The 22,450-nt window shown below is 45.5% G+C and overlaps 1 protein-coding gene across 2 annotated transcripts in view; it reads right to left on the bottom strand.

Annotated features, from left to right (window-relative positions):
- grapa (GRB2 related adaptor protein a) overlaps positions 1 to 22,450 on the bottom strand; it is a 29,879-nt gene that overhangs the window by 6,718 nt on the left and 711 nt on the right. The window contains exons 2-6 of one of the 2 annotated variants that reach the window (XM_068579149.1): positions 22,154 to 22,190; positions 15,849 to 19,484; positions 11,259 to 11,356; positions 10,201 to 10,320; positions 2,116 to 2,284 (exon numbers count right to left, since the gene is read on the bottom strand). In XM_068579149.1, coding sequence (XP_068435250.1) covers positions 2,116 to 2,284; positions 10,201 to 10,320; positions 11,259 to 11,356; positions 15,849 to 15,926 — 465 coding nt within the window. In that variant the 5' untranslated portion in view covers positions 15,927 to 19,484; positions 22,154 to 22,190. The remainder of the gene's footprint in view (positions 1 to 2,115; positions 2,285 to 10,200; positions 10,321 to 11,258; positions 11,357 to 15,848; positions 19,485 to 22,153; positions 22,191 to 22,450) is intronic. The other variant, XM_068579148.1, reaches the window with a different exon arrangement.

Genomic DNA, 22,450 nt, shown 5'->3' with positions numbered 1-22,450 from the left:
GTGTGGGAAACAGACTCATTTTTTATTCTTGCTCACTTTCATGAAGTTTAAATCGCGGCGCTGGAGATCAACGGCATGTTCTCACTCCATCGTCACGCCAGCGGCTTCACACGAGGACTCACGTGGCCACACGTTGCATCTTTTACGACTTGAGACTTGACTTAGACTCAAGCTTAGACCGGGACTTGTTCCACAAAGAAACTTTGTTTGGACCTAAGCTCAAAGACTTGAGACGTCATTTGGACTCTAGTTCAAAGACTTAAAACTTCTTTTGGACTCGTCCCACAAGACTAAAAGATTGTTCCACAAACACTTGAGACTTTTTCCACAAAGACTTGAGACTTGAAACTTGCCCCACAAAGATTTGAGAGTTGAGATTTGTTCCTTAAAGATTTGAGACTTGACTTGGACTTGTCCCACAAACACTGGAGACTTTTTCCTCAAAGACTTAAGAGTTGACTTGGGCTTTTTCCACAAAGACTTGAAACTTGTCCCTCAAACACTGGAGACTTGTTCCTCACAGACTCAGGACTTGACGTGGACACATGATCAGTTCACCCTGCCGTCACACTCGGGGTTCCCCGCTGCACATTCCCCTTCATGGAGGCCTGTTCTCAAGACAGGACGAGCATCGGCATGCTCGTCCTGTCAGGATCGCCGTGGGTCACATCCCTCCCATCGGCCCCTCCCCCTTCCCCCAGGGGGGAAACCTCCCATGCAACATGATTCCTCGTGTGCGTAGCGGCTTGACAAAAGTCCAAGACAACGGCTTCTCCCCCCCGGCGGCAGCGCCACGGGAACTCTACCTGTCGTTTTGATTTTTATCTCCTCACTAATCCTGACAGGAGTTCGGGAGACGCCTTTGGGTGACACTGAAAAAGCTCATGGAGGGTGCAGAGCGCTGTGCAGGATGCAAAGGCCCTCGAGACACATTTGTGATATTGAGTTGCACAAAAACAAATGCTTAAATAGTCGAGCACCTCGACCTCTAGTCACACATATGATGTGGCAACTAAATCGTGACCTTTGCGCATTGAAAGCCTCCCTCTGGCTCGGCGCCGGAGACGGAGCGTTTTGGTTCTGCTCCAGAAGCGACTGCTCGCCGCTGTGATCTCTCATCACGAGCTGCACCTCCACGTCAAAACCCCGGCGGCCACGTCAGTCACAGCCCTATAAATTACCACAACAAAACACGCGGCGTTGCACAACAGATGCTGTGGGTTCAGGTGGGAAGTTTCCCAACATCTGAGTTCTAACTTTGTCAAATTAGAAAGATTTCTTGGAGGGGAATCGACCCTCGCTGTGTGACTTATGACAAAGGAGCCTCGTTATTTAGAGAGCTGAGATTGTTCTGCTTTTTTTGATGTAACACATCATGTGTCTGATATGTGAAGTGCCTTTAAAAGGGGAATTTGAGAAAGTATGTAAAATGACCCCCGAGTCCAGAGTGGAGAGGATATTGTATAAAAATGTATCAGTGAATTGGAGATGACCACATTTTAAAATATAAAGAAAATACTTTATGATCTAAAACTAAATGTCCTGAATCTTGACTCCCACAGGACTTTTAACCCAGTGGTTAAATTGTCTATTGACGATATATAACCTTTTGGAAACTCATCCTGCTCCCATTTTAAGTCCCAGCAAGCCCCATTCAGACAATCTTTTGGCACAAAATACGTCATTTTTTCCATTTTTAAACCTAACTTCACAGTTTTTTGACTGAAACTTCTTCCTAACAGACCAAAACTTTGTTTTATTGTGATTTTTGTTGCAGATTCTGATTCTTTAGGTCCTAATCTTTCCAAAAAGGTGTCTTATTGACGCTCCAGGAGGCTTTTTTGGGGAATCTGGCTCATATCATGCTGGATGTTCATAGTTACCATCAAAATATATTTTAAAAGTGATTTTTTTTGGAAGGTATACATTTTTTTCCCAAGACTGTGCTGAATAAATACATACAATAAACACAAGTATTGGAATGAATTTGGGGTTCCTATGAAGACTCCAACACAGGAGGAAAAGGAGGTCCAGAGACAACATTAGTTCCACAGTTTTCAACGAGTCAAAGAAGTTGTTTGAAATGAAAGAAAAGGTCTGCGAGCGATCGCTCACCCTGGCGAAGTGCTCCGGGTCCCTCAGGAAGACGGTCCTCTCCTTGGCGATGCTGCTGCTGTGGTAGAACTCCACCAGCTCGTTGAGGGAGGAGAAGAGCTCGTCCCACACGTAGTACTGACAGCAGCGATCCTGCAGAACCTTGAAGTGCTGAACGTGGTCCCCATAACTGTAAAGAAGAAGAAGAAGAAGAAGGAGGAGAAGCAGGAGAAGAAGAAGAAGAAGAAGAAGAAGAAGAAGAAGAAGAAGGAGGAGGAGAAGAAGAAGAAGAAGAAGAAGAAGAAGAAGAAGAAGAAGAAGAAGAAGAAGAAGAAGAAGAAGAAGAAGAAGAAGAAGGAGGAGGAGAAGCAGGAGAAGAAGAAGGAGGAGGAGGAGGAGAAGAAAGAGAAGAAGAAGAAGCAGGAGGAGGAGGAGGAGAAGAAGAAGAAGGAGCAGGAGAAGAAGAAGGAGAAAGAGAAGGAGAAGAAGAAGGAGAAGAAGAAGAAGAAGAAGAAGAAGAAGAAGAAGAAGAAGAAGAAGAAGAAGGAGAAGAAGAAGAAGGAGGAGGAGAAGAAAGAGAAGAAGAAGAAGCAGGAGGAGGAGGAGAAGAAGAAGAAGAAGGAGCAGGAGAAGAAGAAGGAGAAAGAGAAGGAGAAGGAGGAGGAGAAGAAGAAGCAGGAGAAGGAGGATGAGGAGGAGGAGAAGAAGAAGAAGAAGGAGAAAGAGAAGGAGAAGGAGGAGGAGAAGAAGAAGCAGGAGAAGGAGGACGAGGAGGAGGAGAAGAAGAAGAAGGAGGAGAAGAAGAAGCAGGAGAAGAAGGAGGACGAGGAGGAGGAGAAGAAGAAGACGAAGAACAAGGGATGTGTGAATAAAAACATAATCGTAATGAATAAAAAGGAACATATAATCTAATCAGTGTGTGTGTGTGTGTGTGTGTGTGTGTGTGTGTGTGTGTGAGAGAGTCCTGTCACATGTGACCTGCAGGTGCCTCTGAGAGTCCAACCACACAGCGTTGAGCTGTGCGCTCCTGGTCTCATAATGAGGAATTAGCGGCTCGTCGTCGTGATTAAAAGAGTTTTCCTGCTTTCTGTTGGTTCGTTGGCGCTCGCACATACCTGCTCCCCTATCATCCCGCAGTTGCTAAGTAACTTGCCAGCTTATCTTTAGAAAATCTGGACACCATCACCCGCGATCACGCGGTTACATAACGGCCTCCAACTCCCCCGTGTTCCTCACACAAGTCAGGTCGGTGTGTGTGTTTATGACGGTTTAGCATATATATATTAAAATAATAAAATGACAGGAGATGACGCAGGGAAACAGCACGCTCATTACAGCCGTGGCAGGTTCTTCCTCGAAGGGACCCGCCCTGGAATAAACCCGCCCTTTGGCTCCAGAATAAACACAATGACACCTCGCTGGCGCCGCTCCAGCCTGCGGCGAGAGACGGGGAAGAAGCATCGGCTTGTTTTTTTTGTGTTTTTTTTATGGTTGCAGAATATTTTAATTGATCTTCTTCTTCTCTCTGTTCTATAAGATTCCTCGACGACTGGATGTGTCATCCACCTCCACCTTGTTTCTCGTGCTTTTTCACCACTCATGTGTCCTCGTTTGCCTCGTTTCACCCTCAGATAGTCCCCCCCCCTCTGAAAACACAACAACTATGTTGTGATGAAGTGTTCAAACAATACAGGATGCTTTTCAGTTGAACATGTTCAGCCTCTGGCTCTGTTATCTGACTTTTATCTAACTTTACATCTTTTTTGTTGTTGTTTTTTTAAGGTTTATTTATCCAGTAAATCCTCATCGAGATTAAAGAAAATCTCCTTTTCAAGAGTGTCCTGCAGCAACGCAAAGTTTCAACACAGTTTCAGACAAACAGATAAAACAGTGACAGAACATTTTGAGACTCAACACGTCAGAGAGTTCACACAGGTGCAGGTTCCTCATTTAAAAACCTTCCTCCAACTCTTTCAATCTGGTTTTAAAAACCTAAACCCTCTCTGTCGGCCCTCGTCGCTCTCTGCTGCCCCCTTCTGGCCGGGTCGTGTAACTGCCCCCAGCTGTGCAGCTGTTTGGAGATGTAATATTCTGTGGAGGTGGAGATTACAGACAGGATGCAGACAGGGCGAGGAGGGCTCTCCCTTTAGGTGATCCACCACAATGCAATGAAGAAATAAAGCGCATCAAGCACTTATACAAGGAAGGAAAAAGGAAACAAGACTTCCTTTTAAGTACACTTTTCTGGTATGAGGATGCTTTTATGCTAACAATAACTAGCGGATGTTTCATGACGTAGATTATTCACTCAGGGTCACTCAGGATTGGCTGATTAAAACACGAGGTGCAGATCTTTATACATTTGATAAAACATGAACACCACTTCAGTCAAATCATCTGTTTTACAGCTTTAATAAAAAGAAATAAAACATTTTTTAAAAAGTGCGCAGTTACTCTTTAATTATTACCCAGAGACATCAGAGAGCCAGAGAGCATAACACGGACAGCATCTGTCGCACACACACACACACACACACACACACGCACACACACACACACACACACACACACACACACACGCACATACGCACACACACACACACACACACACACACACACATACACACACACACACACACACACACACACACACACACACACTCCAAGTGCCCTCTCATCTCCCTGATCCAGTGTAATTAAGGCCCACAGCGATAGAGAGATTATTTTCTTTTTCCAACTAAAAGGAAGCGGGCGAGCGAGAGATTAAGAGAGAATGAGAAAAGATTGAAAGAGAGAAAATGAAATGGACAGAGAGAGAGAGAGAGAGAGAGAGAGAGAGAGAGAGAGAGAGAGAGAGAGAGAGAGAGAGAGAGAGATGGACTGTAGATGAGGAAAGAAGTTATTTATACAACTTTTGCTCCTCGCCAGCACAATTCAAGACGCGTGAAGGTCATCCGTCCATCTCTCCTCGACTTTCTCTCCATCAATCTAGTCTCACTTCTCTGTTTTCTCTGTCTTCTCTCACCCTGCCAACCTCTCTCTCTCTCTCTCTCTCTCTCTCTCTCTCTCTCTCTCTCTCTCTCTCTCTCTCTCTCTCCCTAATGTGCTGTTCAGTTTCTAAACCGCTGCAGATGTCTGAAATACTTCACACAGCCGCGCTGACACCTCCAGCTGTCAATTTAACTCTGTGACTGTGTGTGTGTGTGTGTGTGTGTGTGTGAGTGAAAGTGTGTGTGTGTGTGTGTGTCAGTAACTGATGGTCGTGTCAAGGAGTTATCAGAGTGTGCGTCAGCCCATGTGCTCGCTGCAAAATCACAGATTAAATCATCTTGTGTGTGTGTGTGTGTGTGTGTGTGTGTGTGTGTGTGTGTGTGTGTGTTTGTGTGTGTGTGTGGAGGGGGGGGCTCTCATGTTTCACAAGCTGAGCGTACAGCGCGCATGTGAGTGATCGAGCGAGAGGTTCTGCTCGTCCTGCGACATCAATAAATATTCGGCATCGCCTGATGCGATAGATGGATGAGGAGAGAGGAAGTGTGTGTGTGTGTGTGTGTGTGTGTGTGTGACAAGGAAAAGGGAGATAAAAGATGTTTGGCGTAGTGGAGGCGATTTAGCCGTAAGTGTGTTGACGGTTCAATAAAGAGCCTTTCAGACGTCAGAGGGAGGAAGCGGCTCCTCTCACGTCGGTTATCATCATGACTAAAAACATAACCGAGAAAAGAAAAAACAACACCTTCAGCTCCATATATATATATATATATATATATATATATATATATATATATATATATATATATATATATATATATATATATATAGAACATAGATAGTAGTTATGTCATCGTTTCTCAGAGCCAGAGATGCTTCAAGGAAAGAAATAATTGCAACAGAGCCACCGCAAAGTAACGTTAGCATTACTAGCAGCTAGTCTAGGCTAGTCTTAGCATAGCTAGCAAACCCGCAGGCCCGTCTTAAACTACAGAGGTTCATCATTTAAGCCACTACGATGACTTGAAGCGCTTCTTCAGTCTCGCTCAACCTCACAAAATGACAAAAAGGAGGCGTTCTCGTCACTTGAACGCCTCACTGGGTTTAAAGGAAACATCATCTGCATAGAAATGATCCACAAACACGATAACTTTTGATGATCCGTCCCAAAGGTAACAAATAAAAAGAACATACGATGACGTATGACTGCTTCTGGGGTCTTTTTTGAGGGACGACGAGGACAGAGAGAAGAATACATAGTGAGAAAAATTGAATAAAAATGAATAAAAGACTCTCTCGGGGGTTTATCTCCCAGGTCTCACTTCAGCTCTGTCAATATGAGAAAACGATGAAATCAAAAAGTGAAATGGAGCGCCTCCACCCGCCATAAGCTTTCCCGTCTCTCTTTATATTCTTCTCTCTCTTTGCTCTGTATTTATGTCTCTGTCTCTCTCAATTGAGCTTCAGCCACTGAACTGTGTTATTCTTCACTTGGTGCCACTGAGCTGTGGTGTGAGCTGTGAAAACCAAACTGGACAGTTAAAACAAAATAAAATGAAAAAAAATGAGACCAGTGCACTTTTCTCTTGGCTCAGAAGGTTTTGTTGAAAATAAAACAAAATAAAATAGACAAACGATGCCGTTAGTCTTTGTTGGGGATATTTTCAAACCCTGCAGCACTTTTTGTGCGAGTTGAGAAGATGGCTACCACTCTCACGGTGGATATGAAGCTACAACCAGCAGCCGGTTAGCTTAGCTTAGCACAAAGACTGGCAACAGGGGGAAGCAGCTAGCCTGGTTAACAAAGCATGCTAATCAGTGAACTTTAGAGGTGCTAGCACATCACGTGTTCCCTCTTCTGGACGCTAGCTGTTTCCCCCTGTTTCCAGTATGTATGCTAAGCTAATCTGATGCATTAAAGCAGTGTTGATCTCGCCATCTGATCTGATGTAAACTATTTCTTAAATATAAAGCAAGAAGACGACAAAACGTCATTTCACCTGAAGGAAAAGCCTCGTATATTCCCTCCAAAATGCTATTTCATAACTTTCATAACTGCAAATATTCTCCACATTTTCTCCACATGCATTGATTTGTCCAACTTAACTGAACTATGTGATGAAGTGAAGTGTGTTACTGGAAGCTTAGAGGAGATTACGTCGCCTGTAAAATAAGCCTGAAGACTCTCGGGTCCCTTTGCGGTTCCTCTTGTGAAGAAATGACCCCCGACGAGAGACTAATGAGGGCAAAACGGCCCGATTCAGCACTTTGAGCCGTCAGCCACCGGGAGCACGAGCCGGTCACGTCGCAGAGAAATGCTTCGACGGGAGAACAAGACCTCCGGTTCCCCGTCTCACAGCGGCGGAGACACACACACACACACACACACACACACGAGGAGTCATCCACACACTATTTATTTTGTTTCTTAAGCTATTGTACACACAAAGTTGTCGACAGACATTCGGAAAAAGAAAAAGGTCACAGGAAAACCAAATGTGTGTGTGTGTGTTTATGTGTGTGTGTGAGTGTGAGTGTGTGTGTTTTGGTGAAACAACCGCAAGATCTATCACGAGGCCTGAGACAAGACATCCAGCAAATGGAAACAAAAGAAAAAGAAGAAAGTGACGTCTGCTCTTACGGTTTCTTTTTCAACAGTTTGAAGGCCGAGCCCTCGAGAAGCGGAACGACCTCACAGGGCGACGACAAACGAGGAAGGTGCGTCTTCACACGCGTGTGTTTCAGGCGCTGCGAGAGTTGTATGTGGAGGTGGAAGAATATCAATGAATGTGGCAGAAGCGCAGAGGAAGGAAGTGAGATTTTCCATTCAGAGAGAAAGAAAAAAGTTGTGTCCGTTGTCTAGAGCGAGAGTCTAAAAGAGACAAAAGAAAACTTTGGCGTGTGTGTGTGTGTGTGTGTGTGTGTGTGTGTGTGTGTGTGTGGCGGCGTGGAGGACGGCTCAGAGGAGTCCAAGAGGTTGAATCTCTCTGAAGAAAAAAGCCCGGCTCAGCAAGATGGAGTCGCTCATCTCTCCGTAAAAAGTCGAGGTTGGCATCACTTTGCTCCACTTTCCAAAAATAAGCTACTAAATAACCCATCGGGACCGTTTCACATGGAGACGGTGCCCCGGCCTCGCGCTCTTTCATAACCACCTTTTTTGAGGGGGAAAAGCGGGAGGCTGCACTTACGACCGGAGCCCCCCTCGGCCCTCGTGGTCCTCCTCGCGAGCATCTCTTATTCAGAGCACCAAGAGCTTTTTTATCCTCGACGAGGAACCTTTGAGATGCTACAACGTCGCATCAGTGAATTCTTGTTTACTCAATGTGGCGAATAAGTACACAAACAAATGAAAGATTCTATCGTCCAATGAGAAGCGAGCGTGTTTGTTCGGTCGTTATCCTACACTGGAAAATGTTCACGGCGTTACTATTACTTTCCTCTAAAGTAGTGATATGTCATCATTTTGGGGGCGTGGTTACTTGCCGTAGCCAGTAGAGTATAAGAGCAAATACCCAGGAACTGTTGGAGTAAAAACAGCGTGACCACGCCCACCTGGAGACGGAAGCGAGCTGAAGGGAGTCGAATCCAGTTATGAAGAGAATTATAGTAAATTATCATCATGTAGAGTTCAATATGAACACTGAAAACTATGGAAGCCCCTTTTCGAATTTTTTTTCCTTTTTTTTTTTATTGATGAAAATAAAAAAACAACTTTTTTTTTTAAGTCAACGAAAAAACTTTTTTTTTTTTTTCTGTCCTAATTTTTTTTTTTTAAAAAAAGGTTCTATTTTTTTCTAATTTCTTTTTCAAGTCAACGAAAAAAAAAAAATTTGGTCCTAATTTTAAAAAAAAATAATTTTGGTCCTATTTTTTTTCCCAATATTTTTTTCAAGTCAACGAAAAAAAAAAAAAAAAAAAAAAAGCCAATTTAAAAAAAAAAGAATTTGGTCCTAAATTTTTTTTTTTGGTCCTAATTTTTTTTTGTGACTGAAATGGGTTTCCATAGAGAACCCTGAGACGTCAGTGAAAACATATTTCCTCTGACTTCATACCGTAAAATTACGGAAACAAAGTCTCCTTCAGGGCCGTGAAAGTGGATCAGATTGTTCACGCTCTGATGACGTCAAAGCCGGACTGAGCCGAGCTCCCGCACGGTTACCGCTGTCAGGACGTCTCCTCTGACACACACACACACACACACACACACACACACACACACACACACACACACACACACACACACACACACACACACACACACACACACACACACACACACACACTCCTGACCCATTTTTCTTGGAGCTGCAACGCCGTCCAACAACAACAGCCAGAGAGGAATCAACAACCCCAAAAAAATCCTCTCTGTCTCCTTTTTGGCAAACCTGTTACACACAGCGCCTCCACTGCTCTTCCTTCCTTCCTTCACTTCCTCCCCCGTTCGATTCCCTTAATGCCGGCGCACACATCCTTCCCTTTCCTCGCCTCGAAGGGGAGGAAATCCAGCGGGAGAGAGAGAGAGATCTCACGCCTCCAAAAGCAGCCGTAAACCCTCCAGCATGCAGAGATTAGCCAATCCCGACCGCCAGGTCTGGATTCATGCGCCCAAGGACGGACGATTCTCCACCTCCAATACACCACACAGAGCCTCAGCTGCACCTCCTCACCCCTCCTCACCCTTCCTCACCCCTCCAGACAACCACTCGGCCCCCATCAGCGGCTCCAGATGCCGCGGTGTGCCAGACAGGATTAGCTCACATCACGCCAGAGGGCCCGAGGATCCTCTTATACCCTCCTTCCTCACACTAACGCTCTCCTCTCCTGCAGGAGATCCTCAGATCCCCCGCCACCAATGTAAAGCCTGGACACACACACACACACACACCCCGACACACACACACGCTTAATGAAGCGGGGCCCGTGTGCACGCATACAGCATGTTTGCGTAGATCTGCTGATTGAATTAGATCGCATTAGGAGGAGATGAGAACACTTTGAGGATCCCCTGCAGAGGCTGTGAGAGGATGCGACCGGAGGGAAGGAATCAAATCGCATATGTGTGTGTGTGTGTGTGTGTGTGTGCAGAGCACGAATGTGCACGTCGTGGGGCCCGTATCCTACCTGACGGACATGGAGAACTCTCCCGGGGCGCTCTCGCTCTCTCGGACCAGGAAGGCGCCGCACTCCCGGTGTCGGAGTCGACTTTCGGCCACGCCGCGAGATATGCGACCGGCGAACCAGCTGGGGGAAAAAAAGAAGGGGAGAAGAAACAGGAAGTGAGAAAAGATTCATTCATCCCTCTCTCGGAAGCAAGTTTGCACACACAGAATTATTCATTTTGGGCATCTCGTTTTTTTTTGGGGGGACTTTTGATGTTTCTGTCTTCAGTGGAAATGATGAGACTTTTAAAAAGAAAGAAAAAGCAGCTCTGTGATGCGAAGGAGAGGGGAGAGAGTAAAATTAGCACATTTGTGAAGTTATTTTTAAACACGCAGCTAAATATGAACGCAGAAAACCGTCAGTTGTCATCTGTGGAGCGTAATTAACTGATCTTTCTTTCCCCGTTGCTCATTAGTGTTGCTTAGTGGAGCGCTGTGTGTTTGTGTACGAGGTTCGCTCTGCTCTCTGATTGATGGCTCCGATGAGAGGAGAGCGCATGTGAGGCGGTACGGGAGGTTTTTTGGAGGTTGGAGGTCACGGGGGTCAACGGTTCTGAAGCTGGAGAAGGACAACGTGACGTCACACACACACACACACACACACACACACACACACACACACACACACGGCAGCGTTCATTACCGAGCTGCTGCGACGGCTATGTCGGCGTTTTTTTGTGTTTACTGCGTGTTTTGTAGCGGCGAAAAAAAGTAGAGCCCAGCTGGTGTGTGACCATCTGATAGAGACACGGAGGGTGTACCAGCAGCTTCACTGTAAACACACACACACACACACATCGTATCGTGTGCGATTACGTAAGCCAGAAAGCGAGTGTGTGTCCCTTCGGGGAGGCTGCCGTATGCCGTTAGGAGTGCAGATGTCCAAAGCGGAGCAGAAAAACGCCCAGAGCGCCACACACTTACTCATAAGCTGTTTAGATAGACCAGTGTGCTGGACGTGTAAAAATGTGTGTAAAGAAGTGAGTGTGAGAATGTGTGTGTGTGTGTGTGTGTACTTACGCATGGGGCCGCAGGTTGATGTAGTTTTTTGGCACGAAGCCTTTTCTGTTGTGGAGCTCAGCTGTGTACCAGTTAGGATCATCCTCCATGTTGGTGATCTATGAACACACACACACACACACACACACACACACACACACAGATGAAATATTGCCCATAATGATGTGACGCAGCCTATTACTATCGGGTGAAAGGCCGCCTTCATTCCTCTCTCTCTCTCGCTGTACATTCGTCTCTCTCTCTCTCTCTCTCTCTCTCTTTCTCTCTCTCTCCGTCTCTCCGTTTTTCCGTCTCTCTCTCTCTCTCTCTCTCTCTCTCTCTCTCCGTCTCTCTCTCATCCACCGCTGTGTGAAGCGAGGACGTCCACTCACTCAAAAGGTCCTTATTGGCGAGTTCAAAATGCCACATGAAGCCCTTCACGAGGGGCCCATGTGAAGCGCATTAACCCTCCTTTTATTTTTTAAAGCTGTTGTTTGCTCTTCTCTGTGCGCAGTGATTTATAAACCCTTTTTTAAAATTTTTATCTATCTCCCCTTCTGAACTGAGCTTCATCACTCTTTCTTTTGTATCACAACGCTCCTGTTTTATCAGTCAAACTCAAATAAACTAAATCATAGACATTGAAACTGGCAGCAAGAAGAGTGTGACATGCAGCTTTAACACATGAAGCATAGACTTCTATACAACCAGAGGAGTCAGAGAGAGAATGCAGCTTTAACACATGAAGCATAGACTTCTATACAACCAAAGGAGTCAGAAACGACCTCCTGCTGTATCTTAAACTGTTTAATTCAGGTTTAAAGTACACGTTAAACGCTGTCTTTTCTAAGCCAAATTTGGTTTCCTTGCTGTGAGGGTTTACACTTCGTCGGGGCTCCGTGTTCAGATGCATCGCCGGCTATTAAATTTGCAATAAAAATCAGCTTCTCATCTCCTGCTTCTTTGCACACGCTGCATCATCGCTGCTCCGCTGTTTATTAATTCAACAATAAACGGCAACCTTTTTGTTTTGTTTATTTGCTTCTTGGGAAAGAACTCCGTCTAAGCTTCCGAGCTCAGTTTAATCCATTATTCATATTTTTCCTCCCCGTGTGTGTGTTCAGGATGTATGCGTAGAAGATGTTCATCCACGACCACCCCCACCGATTCAGCTGTGACTGACTGAGCTCCCCATATACCAATGGATTTAACAATTACATAATGAACCCTTAAAATAAACGTCCTGCTATAAGCCATGAAGGCATCAATGAAAAACACATAATTTTCAACGGGAACGTTGTACCCAGAGTGTAAATATCTGAACAAAAACTGTAGTAGTGACATCGTCCATTGTGGACTCCCGTTATGAAGCTTCAAGATTGAGCGATTTCGCTGCCGCCATCTTGGAAAATGGCCGTCGCCATTTCCATATCAATTTACTAAATGATCATCATGCTGTATAGAAGAAGACTTAAAACTAGAGATTGAGACATAAACTCATGTTTACAATGTTTACTGAGGGACTACATTAAGAGAGAAGTAGAGTCACTTATATAGACTTCTATACAACCAGAGGACTCGCCCCCTGGTGGTCAGGAGAGAGAATGCAGCTTTAACACATGAAGCATAGACTTCTATACAACCAGAGGAGTCGCCCCCTGGTGGTCAGGAGAGAGAATGCAGCTTTAACACATGAAGCATAGACTTCTATACAACCAGAGGACTCGCCCCCTGGTGGTCAGGAGAGAGAATGCAGCTTTAACACATGAAGCATAGACTTCTATACAACCAGAGGAGTCGCCCCCTGGTGGTCAGGAGAGAGAATGCAGCTTTAACACATGAAGCATAGACTTCTATACAACCAGAGGAGGTTTTTAAGTGAAAAAATAATTCTGACCCCTTGAAAATGTGGCTATTGAGGCTTTTATGAGGTTCTCAAGTGTCAATCGAAGGCCTTGCGTCACACCAGGAAGTGGACAAATGAAACAGAAGCACTTTAGCACCTCGATGATTTGAGTCACTGCCGATGACGGAGGATTTATACTACATGATTTTGCTTTTCAACCATGAAAATAGCTTCATGGTTTCATTAGAAGTCTCCCTTCCAGTCAGCCTGACAGATCCGTTTCCAGATGGCCGCCGCACAACAGGATGTGAAGAAGAAGAAGAAAAACACATGATGGACCCAAACGGAGCGATTGGGGACAAAACCAGCAGAAAATAGTGACAAGGAAAGTATCTGACAGCTGGTTTTAAATGATGTGCATATGAGTCAGGGTGAAACTGTAACGCTTCCACCATCTGGAGCCGTTGGAACGAACAAATGTGAGGAATTATTTATTAAAAAGAACTGTTTTTTGACCCGAGTTTAAAACAGTTGGAGAGGCTGAACAGGAGGTTTTTATTTCCACGGAAGGAAACCAAAAAAAAAAAAGTCGGTGCAGAAGAAGCCGAGCACGAGTCGGTCTCCGTTTAGTCACCGCAAGGATGTGTCACTGCGGCCACGAAGCGTGATGTCCACTGTGATGTTGAAGTCATCAAGATATTCACAGTATTGCGTCACCGCTCGCTGCCCGAAGACAACAAGCGATCGCGTGATTCACAGGTCGGGTTATGAGAGACAGAGACAAAAGATACCTGCACTTAAACACAAAATGGGAAGCTGAGAATCACATGTGTTTACTTCGAGAAGCTAAAAGTGCGTCGTACGCCGACTCAGCAGGAATGAGACGCCGCTGTATTCGTGTGTGTCGTCTCATAGTGTACGAATGATACACCCGTCTGCTGCAGCCTCAGGCGTTATTGTCCCGTTTGACATATTCAAATACATGCCAGGGGTTATTTTTGGATGATGTTCTCTGCACCAGGCTCAACTATTGCTACCTGCTGGTAGTACATACAGTATGTGTGCAAGCGGCCGAAGCAATATGGTAATAATAAGAGAAAGAGGGAAAAGTTACAGCCGCTCCTGAAACTTCTTGGTTCCTGCAGCATCTCTCTCGCTCTCCTGAGGCTAAACCCTGCGTGGACGAGTCAATCTCTCTGAGTCTTTGTCCGTGGAACAGCTGGAGCCGTCTGCACAGAAGCTCGCGCTCTTTCAATCTGAAGTTCACTGCTGATCGTCTTGGAGGGACAATTTTCTACTACAGTGGTTTCCAGCTGTGCGGGAGGGAAACATATCTGAGCTCTGCGTTTGTCATCCACCAGAAAAGACACACAACAGCTGGAGCTTCAACAAAACCTTTGTGTGGCATCCCGAAGCAAAGTTTAGACTGGTTTAATAAAGGGAATACTTTGTCGTTTAAGTAAATATTATTATTTAGTTGTAGCACTTTCAGCCTAATCCTATTTAGAGGTTGTCCATTGGGATTATACATCATTGTTGCCCTGATTTGTATGTTTAATTTGACACCTGACATGTTTTATGGGGGGATTTAAACTATGTTTTTTACTTGATTTGTACCTTGTGACCTGATATAAAGGGACTCAAAGAGGGTCGTATGAATGGATTGAGTCCAATGTCGTGTCTGCCGGCTAAATATGAAGCTCCAGCCGGCGGCTGTTAGTTTAGCTTAGCTTAGTTTAGCTTAGCTCAACTTAACGGCTGGAAATGGCAGACCAGAAACTCCAGGAAGCTCAGCTCGTATTCACGAGTCTGACCTTTGGCCCGGAGGCTCGATGTCTTCCGGGAACGCCTGGAGGGATTTTTTTTTAAACTTTTCAACGCGGCACAAATGTCCACTTGGACTCAAGGACGCATTGATTCCATGTTGGGGGTCAAAGGTCAGCGCGACCTCACGAAACATGAAAACTGAGACGCAATTTCACAAAGAAATGTCCAATAACACGAAGTGATGGCATCTTACATCCAAACGGGCGACTTTGTGACATCATTATTCGACGCCATAACGCACATTTTGGACGGACACTAAATCGGTGACACTAATCTTAAAGATCTTTGACCTTAGCTCTTCTAAAACGTGTGAGAGGTAATCCAGGTTCCTCGCGCCTTTTTTGCAGCGACATCGGAGCGTGTGAAGCGTCGTCGGCTGTCTTGTGCTCCGTCGGAATCGACTTTATCGGCCCCGAGCGCGTGAACACATTCGCCGAGTCCGCCCTCCTCGCTTCAATCAGCCCATGAAGAGACGAGAGAGAGAGAGAATAAGTGGACTTCCCCTCCGGAAAAAAAAAAAAAAACCCAGATTCCTTCCACCGTGAAAGTTGCAAAGAATATTTTCCTGTCTTGACTTTTTTTAGCTTGGCTGACCTCCTCGTGTCAAACGCACAACGTCTTAGACATTCAACACGAGTTCAAGCAGCTTTTTCTTTCTAGTTCAGCAACAGCAGCACCTGGATACAGAGTCCAGAGCTGCAGACGCTCAACTTCTAATAGTTGTAATTATCACAGTGGAGGCAGAAAGAGAGAGAGGGAGAGAGAGGGAGGTCTGATTCTGATGGAGAAGCAGGAGTGTGTGTGAGGCATGTGTCGATAGATAAATAGATAGATAGATAGATAGATAGATAGATAGATAGATAGATAGATAGATAGATAGATAGATAGATAGATAGATAGATAGATAGATAGATAGTAAAAGAGAAAGTGAGTCTTACCTTCAGCAAGTCTCCCTTGTTGAAGCTGAGTTCATCACCCTCTGTGGCACGAAACGTATACAGTGCCACCGCCTCCATGCCGAAACCTCCCAACACACTCACACACACACATACACACACACACACAGACACACACACACACCGGGACCCCCACTAATGCCCCTGGCACATGGGGGAGTGGAGGAGAGAGAGAGAGGGAGAGAAATGTTTCAAATGAAACAAATCAAGGAAAAAAAAGGAGGCAATGAAAGAACAGACAGGAAGAGGAGCGAGAGAGGAGAAGAGGTCTCGTCCGTCCGTCCGCTGAGCCAGAGAGAGAGAGAGAGCAGAGGATGAGAGAGAGAGGGAGAGAGAGAGAGAGACGGAGCTCGGCGAGGGGAAGAACACGACTGGCTGCTGCTCAGCAACACACCACCGTGAGTAACGTTTAGAGAGAGAGAGAGAGAGAGAGAGAGAGAGAGAGAGAGAGAGAGAGAGAGAGAGAGAGAGAGGAAGTGGGAGGCACTTCCTGAGTATATATTTGTCTCACACGGTCGGAGTGTGTGTGTGTGTGTGTGTGTGTCTTCAATCAGCCTCAAGTTTCACACCTTTGAGGTGAAAAGTCACCGCACGTGTCGGCGTCCTGCTTCGAGGACCGAAATAAAGAAGAAGACGTTGTCTCCAAAAAAAATGGAGATTGAGAGAGACCGACAACATTTGAATTATTCATCGTCGTTCATGCACGAGGACAGAATTTGAGTTTTTCGCCGCGTGGCGGTTGCTACGTACGTACGCGTCGCATTAGCATTTCGTACTCTGTTGCGTTCAAGAAGGATGCGAAGGCACCCAGGGGGGTTTCTGCTGCGTCGTCACACACACACACACACACACACACACACACACACACACACACACACACACACACACACACAGCATGCAAGCCGGGTAATTGGGCAGCTGGATGAAACCTCTCCTCGTTTCATGAGGAGAATAAAAGACTCTGGAGTAAAGTTAGACATCGTGAGCAGTAGAGAAGCAAACGAAAGAGAGCGCCGCATGCAGGGAAGAGCATTAAAATGTGACCCGCGGTGCCCTAAAGGACGTTTACCCGTTGAAAACAAATGTTGTCTCCAGACCTCCTTTTCTCCTGTGTTTGAGTCGTCGTAGGAACCCCAAATTAATTCCAATACTTGTGTTTATTGTATGTATTTGTTCAGCAAAGTCTTGGGGAAAAAAAATCACGTCAGTAAGACACCTTTTTGGAAAGATTAGGACCTAAAGAATCAGAATCTGCAACAAAAATCACAATAAAACAAAGTCTTGTCCTGTTAGGAAGGAGTTTCAGTCAAAAATGGTGTTGTTCGGTTCAAAAATGGAAAAAATGTTACGTATTTTATAGCAAAAGATTGTCTGAATGGGGCATGCTGGGACATAAAATGAGAGCGGGAGGATTTTCACAAGCAGTTTCCAAGAGGTTAAACGTCTCCAGCTGCTGTGTCGATGCGGGGACAGCACACTTCATTCATTGCAAATACACACACACACACACACACACACACTTGACACATGACCAAAAGGCCGTGGATCCGGCCTCCCATCCGTTCAGCAGAGGACTCAGATGTTAGCCTAGAAAGTCACTGATGCTTGCAACGCAAAAGTGCAGAACGCTGCACAGACGGTTGCATCAGCGCTCGCATCAAGCATGACGCTCTACAGGAGGTCTGCGTTTCCCAAAGAGAGCGCCTTTTTGCCCTTTTGTTGCCGCTGTCTCCGGCTCTTCAGAAGCCTGAAGACAACGTGTTAGAAACGATCCTGCAGTACAATACTTTTGAGTAGAAAAAACTGACGAGGAAATTCACATTCTCGACTCTCGACCTCAACGCAACATTGCGAGACGATAAATCTGAGCTAAAAGAGACCTGTGACGAAGCCGAACGAAGCAGGAAGTGGCACATGGGCTGCGGTCTCGATAGCATGACCGCGTCCAGGAAATCCCCCCGAGTCAGCTGGTCTCTCGACTCAGCCTTGAGAAGAGGGATTGCAGGAGGAAGAGAGCTGGGCCGGTGGAAGAATAGAAGAGGAAGAGAGGGAAGAGGAAGTGGAACTGCCTTTCAAGCTCAAGGGCCAAAGCACAATCTAACCTCCCCCCCCTCCTTCCCTTCCCTTCTTGTGGACGCAATGATTTCCCACGAGTTCCCACACACGGGCACATGTTCTGCATCTCAACATGGAAGCAAACACGCCACAGATGTGTGTTTTTTGCACAAGAAATGGCAATTTCAGAAGCTCACAGAGCATCAGAGGGTTTTGAAATCAACAAACGGGCCTGCAAGCTAGGAAGAGCTAATTGTCGGTAACTGTGCTAACAGTCGTCGGCGCTGTGTTTCTGAGACCTCGCGTCTCAGACCAGCGGCGTGGGCGTTGCTTTTCCGCGGGTTTGAGCGCGTAGGCGGCTCTATTCTACGTCCACGCGGCCGCTCAGCTGCGCTCCGACCCGTCTCTCTTCTGCTCGGCTGAGGCGCTTTACATCACTTCCTGTGTCCGTTTCCAGCGAAGGCTGCGGCGCCCAGATGTTTTTTTTGAAGTGTTTTTTTACCCATCGAGGCGTTGCATCACATCGCATGTTACCGATGATTTATTTTACTCCAGTAACATGACCAATGAGTGAGCTGCATTGTTCTGTGTGAAATCAGCCTTCAGTTGTAGTGCACACGCACACACACGCACACACAGACACACACACAAACACACACACACACACACACACACACACACACACACACAGACAGACACACACACCAATATGCAAGCCCAAGCTTTTCTGCTTGACTGATGAAAACATTTCTTCCTGTCGGGGGCACTGATGCAGAGGGCGCAGTGTGTGGTTGTGTGTGTGTGTGTGCGTGTGTGTGTGTGTCAGCGGAAGCGAGTGGGCAACGGCGGAAAAGCAGGTGGGCACAAAGACTCTCAACTTCCCCTTCAAAGACAACTCTGCCTCGCTCCATCTGTCTAGTCTGAAGGCCAAGTTTGTCATTAGTCTTCTTCTTCTTCTTCTTCTTCTTCTTCTTCTTCTTCTTCTTCTTCTTCTTCTCCTCCTCCTCCTCCTCCTCCTGCTCCCAGCGGTGATGCTCTAACCACGCTGGGGTGCAATGATTTCTCGTGAATTTCAAACATCATATTTTGCCTCAAGTTGTGCAGCAGATTAAACAAACAACACCAGCCTTCAGCGTTGTGAAAGGATACGGCTCTTCACAGCCAGATTAACACGGTGTAATATTAATGCGCTCCTTCTGTAACTGTTGGTTCGGATTAGCTTCGCGGTGAAAGGAACCACCAGAGAGCCGTGAACAGCGGCGGCGGCTGGAAGTGACGGCGCGGCGGGCAAACAAACAGGAGAGGCCGACTCCCGGAGTCGCTGAATTATAGATTTAAAGATGTTTCTTCCCCAGAAGATCCTCACTGATGAGAGATGAGAGCTGGACGCTGATCGGTGACTAAAAGGTTCCAGCGTAACTCACACGAGGGGAACGAGAGTCAGATGTTAAAAGATTAACTTCTTCATAACTCCGGGTGGATTTTACAAAATATGAGAAGATTCTGAAGTGGCAGGGATCACACATTTCTTCTTCTTCTTCTCCTTCTTCTAGAAGCCCGTTTCTGCAACAAAAACAACAAAAAAGTCATATTTATGAGATAAAAAGTCATAATTATTCGATGAAAGTCATACTTATGATATAATAAAGTCTATATAGTCATAATAAAGAAAAATAAAAAAGTCATAATTATGAGTTTATTAGATTTTGATTTCATATCTTTGACTTTATTATCTCATAATTTCTTCATAGTAAGATGTTTTATTATTTTTTTTATTATTAGCTTCGGCTCCGTCTGGAGGGCCACGCACTGAATCCCGCCTCCTCTTCCCCCCGTTGGCTCCGCCTCTGCGTTACATAACTTTGCCGATCTTTCAACAAAACAACCGAAAAGCACAAAAATAATTAAAGACCTGCTTTGTTTTGCTTATGTGTTCACACATGAATGAACGAATGGCGTTCAAACAGAGCATGACTCACACGTGTTGGCCGCCTCCGCAGCCTCCGCGTGATAAAACAATGTATAATTTAATAACTGGGATGCAAAATGGCAAATCTCTGGGGGTTTATCTTCGCATAACAATGTCAATGTAATACTAGTAACAAAGATGTGTTCAATGAGGCTTCTGAAGTGACTCTGTGCTGGTGTTCTTGTGTCTGGCTGCTTGTAAACGACCAGGAACAGCCACAGTCAGGTCATTAGACTCCGAGGAAGCACATCGGAGAGCTGAGGGCCCGATGAGCCTCTAATAGGGTGCGAGTGTTGCGAACGGGGGTTAATTATATGGACGAGAGCGGGCTGCCGTGTTTAATGTTCATTAGCTTTAATGCATTTTCAAATTAAAGTCTCTAATCACGCATTAAAGGACGTATACGGCGAGGGGCTGCAGGGCTTCGGCTATAAGAGGACCTCCTGAGTCTCCTTCACACACTCCGAAGTGAGCCGCTTATAATGAAAAGTAGAACACTGCTGACCCCTCGTGGCTGACTGTGAACGTGCAGAGGAGAAGCCGGTCTGCAGGAGGCACCAGCCCGCTGCAAAGAGCTTGACCTTCACTGCACTCGCCGGCAACTTTTAAATATGTTGCACGAGCTTAAAGGGCCCCGATAAAGCCTCTCACTGGAAAAAGCATGTGATAACAGTCGCGACCAACTATGAAACCAACTATGAAAAAACCTGTATGTTCAGGAGAAACTTTTTGAATGCTTCATGCGTTAAAGTTGCATTCTCTCTCCTGACCACCAGGGGGCGACTCCTCTGGTTGTATAGAAGTCTATACTTCATGTGTTAAAGCTGCATTTAGCGTGTTTTCTAAAATAAAAGGTCTGACCCACTTCTGAATGTCACATTCAGGGTTATCTGTAAACACAGGAGAGCTTTTATCTCACTTCATTGAGCAAATCCCCGTGTTTCAGCTGCAGAAAAAAACATATTTAATGACACAATGCCCTCCTCCTGTCGCCTCTGGTGTTGTGGATGAAAACCCAGCTTTGGTTACTTAATCCTCTTCTGAACAGCATCGTATCTGAGCTAAATATTGACTGTTCCACGTGTTCCAGGAATTGTGCTTTTAAACGCGAATGCTTTTAAGTGTGTGATTCCTGGAAATACAGTCAAAAAAGAAAAGAAAAGCATGATCCATAGTGAAAAAGTTTGGGTAATATGAAAAAAGACACTGATCTATTTGTCTGGTGAAGGCCTGAAGTTGGTAGATAATCAGTCATCAGGGTGCTGGGTGCATCTTGGCTCAACAACGTCAGCCCTCGTCTATTTCAAGCTACACAACTAGTGTGTGGTCGATTGTTTGAACAGCCTGTTCGCAGCATGACGTCCGAGTCCGTCTTTCTTTCCCTTTCTCTCGCGCAGAGACCGACCAAACACAATTGGCTTAGGCTTTCTGCGGCTCATCCTGTGCTCTGAACAAAGCGGAGGGAGGGAGAGAGAAAGAGAGAGGGAGAAAAAGAGAGAGCGAGAGAAAAGCTCCGTGTGAGATGTACAGAGTGTGGATGAAAGAGAAACACCAAAAATACAATGTTCCTGCCAGCTACAATGTACACAGCATATTAATAGTGAGCCAAAATAAAGTTTTTTGCAGACATCCAATCTAAACACACACACACACACACACACACACACACGCACACGCACACGCACACACACACACACACACACACACACACACACACTGCAGGGCAGGTGTTGGCAACTTTATGTTTCGGCATCACGCTCCCCATCTGCACACGTAGACGTCTATTCATAGCTCACTGTACACTTTACCGGGGAGCCCTTTCTATTTATAGAACTGAATTTAAATGAGCCGTCCTGTGTTTTATGAAATGACTGAGATGGTTGCGAAGACACATTGGAAACAGTCTGAGTGATGGAATGCTGTCCTGCAACGTAGCTTGTATAGACACACCTGTAACACACACACACACACACACACACACACACACACACACACACCTGTAACACACACACACACACACACACACACCTGTAACACACACACACAGATGCTATGGTTGGCATTGAAAAATCATGACTTGCGTGTGCACTGAGCCTACGTATTTGACTCCTTAGTGGTTGATAACTTTCATTAAAAGGAAAGTAAACTGCACAAGTGGCCTCGGGAGGAACCTGATTTACTTGAGAGGTCAGTCCAGGCACACAGGGACTTTTTTTTAAAAGCATAAGTAAAGAAAAGTGTTTGTAATTTGACAAGTACTTACCACATACAAGGAATTTGACCAGGCGAAAGCTGCACAACTATCAAAATAGACAAAGAATAAAAACAATAAACATAATGCAATAATCAAGACATAGTTCAAATATACAAACGGCAAATAACAACCAGATAACAGTACAAGTATATTTTATAAAATGAAAGTGTATTTTTGATAAGGAAAAGATGGTGTTGAAAGTAAACCCTGTTGTTCAGAAGGAGGGCCCACCCTGTTGCATGTGCTATTGAAACTTGGGGATTAGATAAGTGCATTATCACGATGGAGGACTGTGCTGCTGCACAT

This window comes from Clinocottus analis, unplaced genomic scaffold (genome assembly GCF_023055335.1).
Source record: "Clinocottus analis isolate CAN_PGR_092001 unplaced genomic scaffold, fCliAna1.0.p SCAF_16, whole genome shotgun sequence".
In the NCBI taxonomy this organism is placed as follows: Eukaryota; Metazoa; Chordata; class Actinopteri; order Perciformes; family Cottidae; genus Clinocottus; species Clinocottus analis.
Note: the sequence above shows the minus strand (reverse complement) of the source record. Positions and strands in the feature narration are given on the sequence as shown.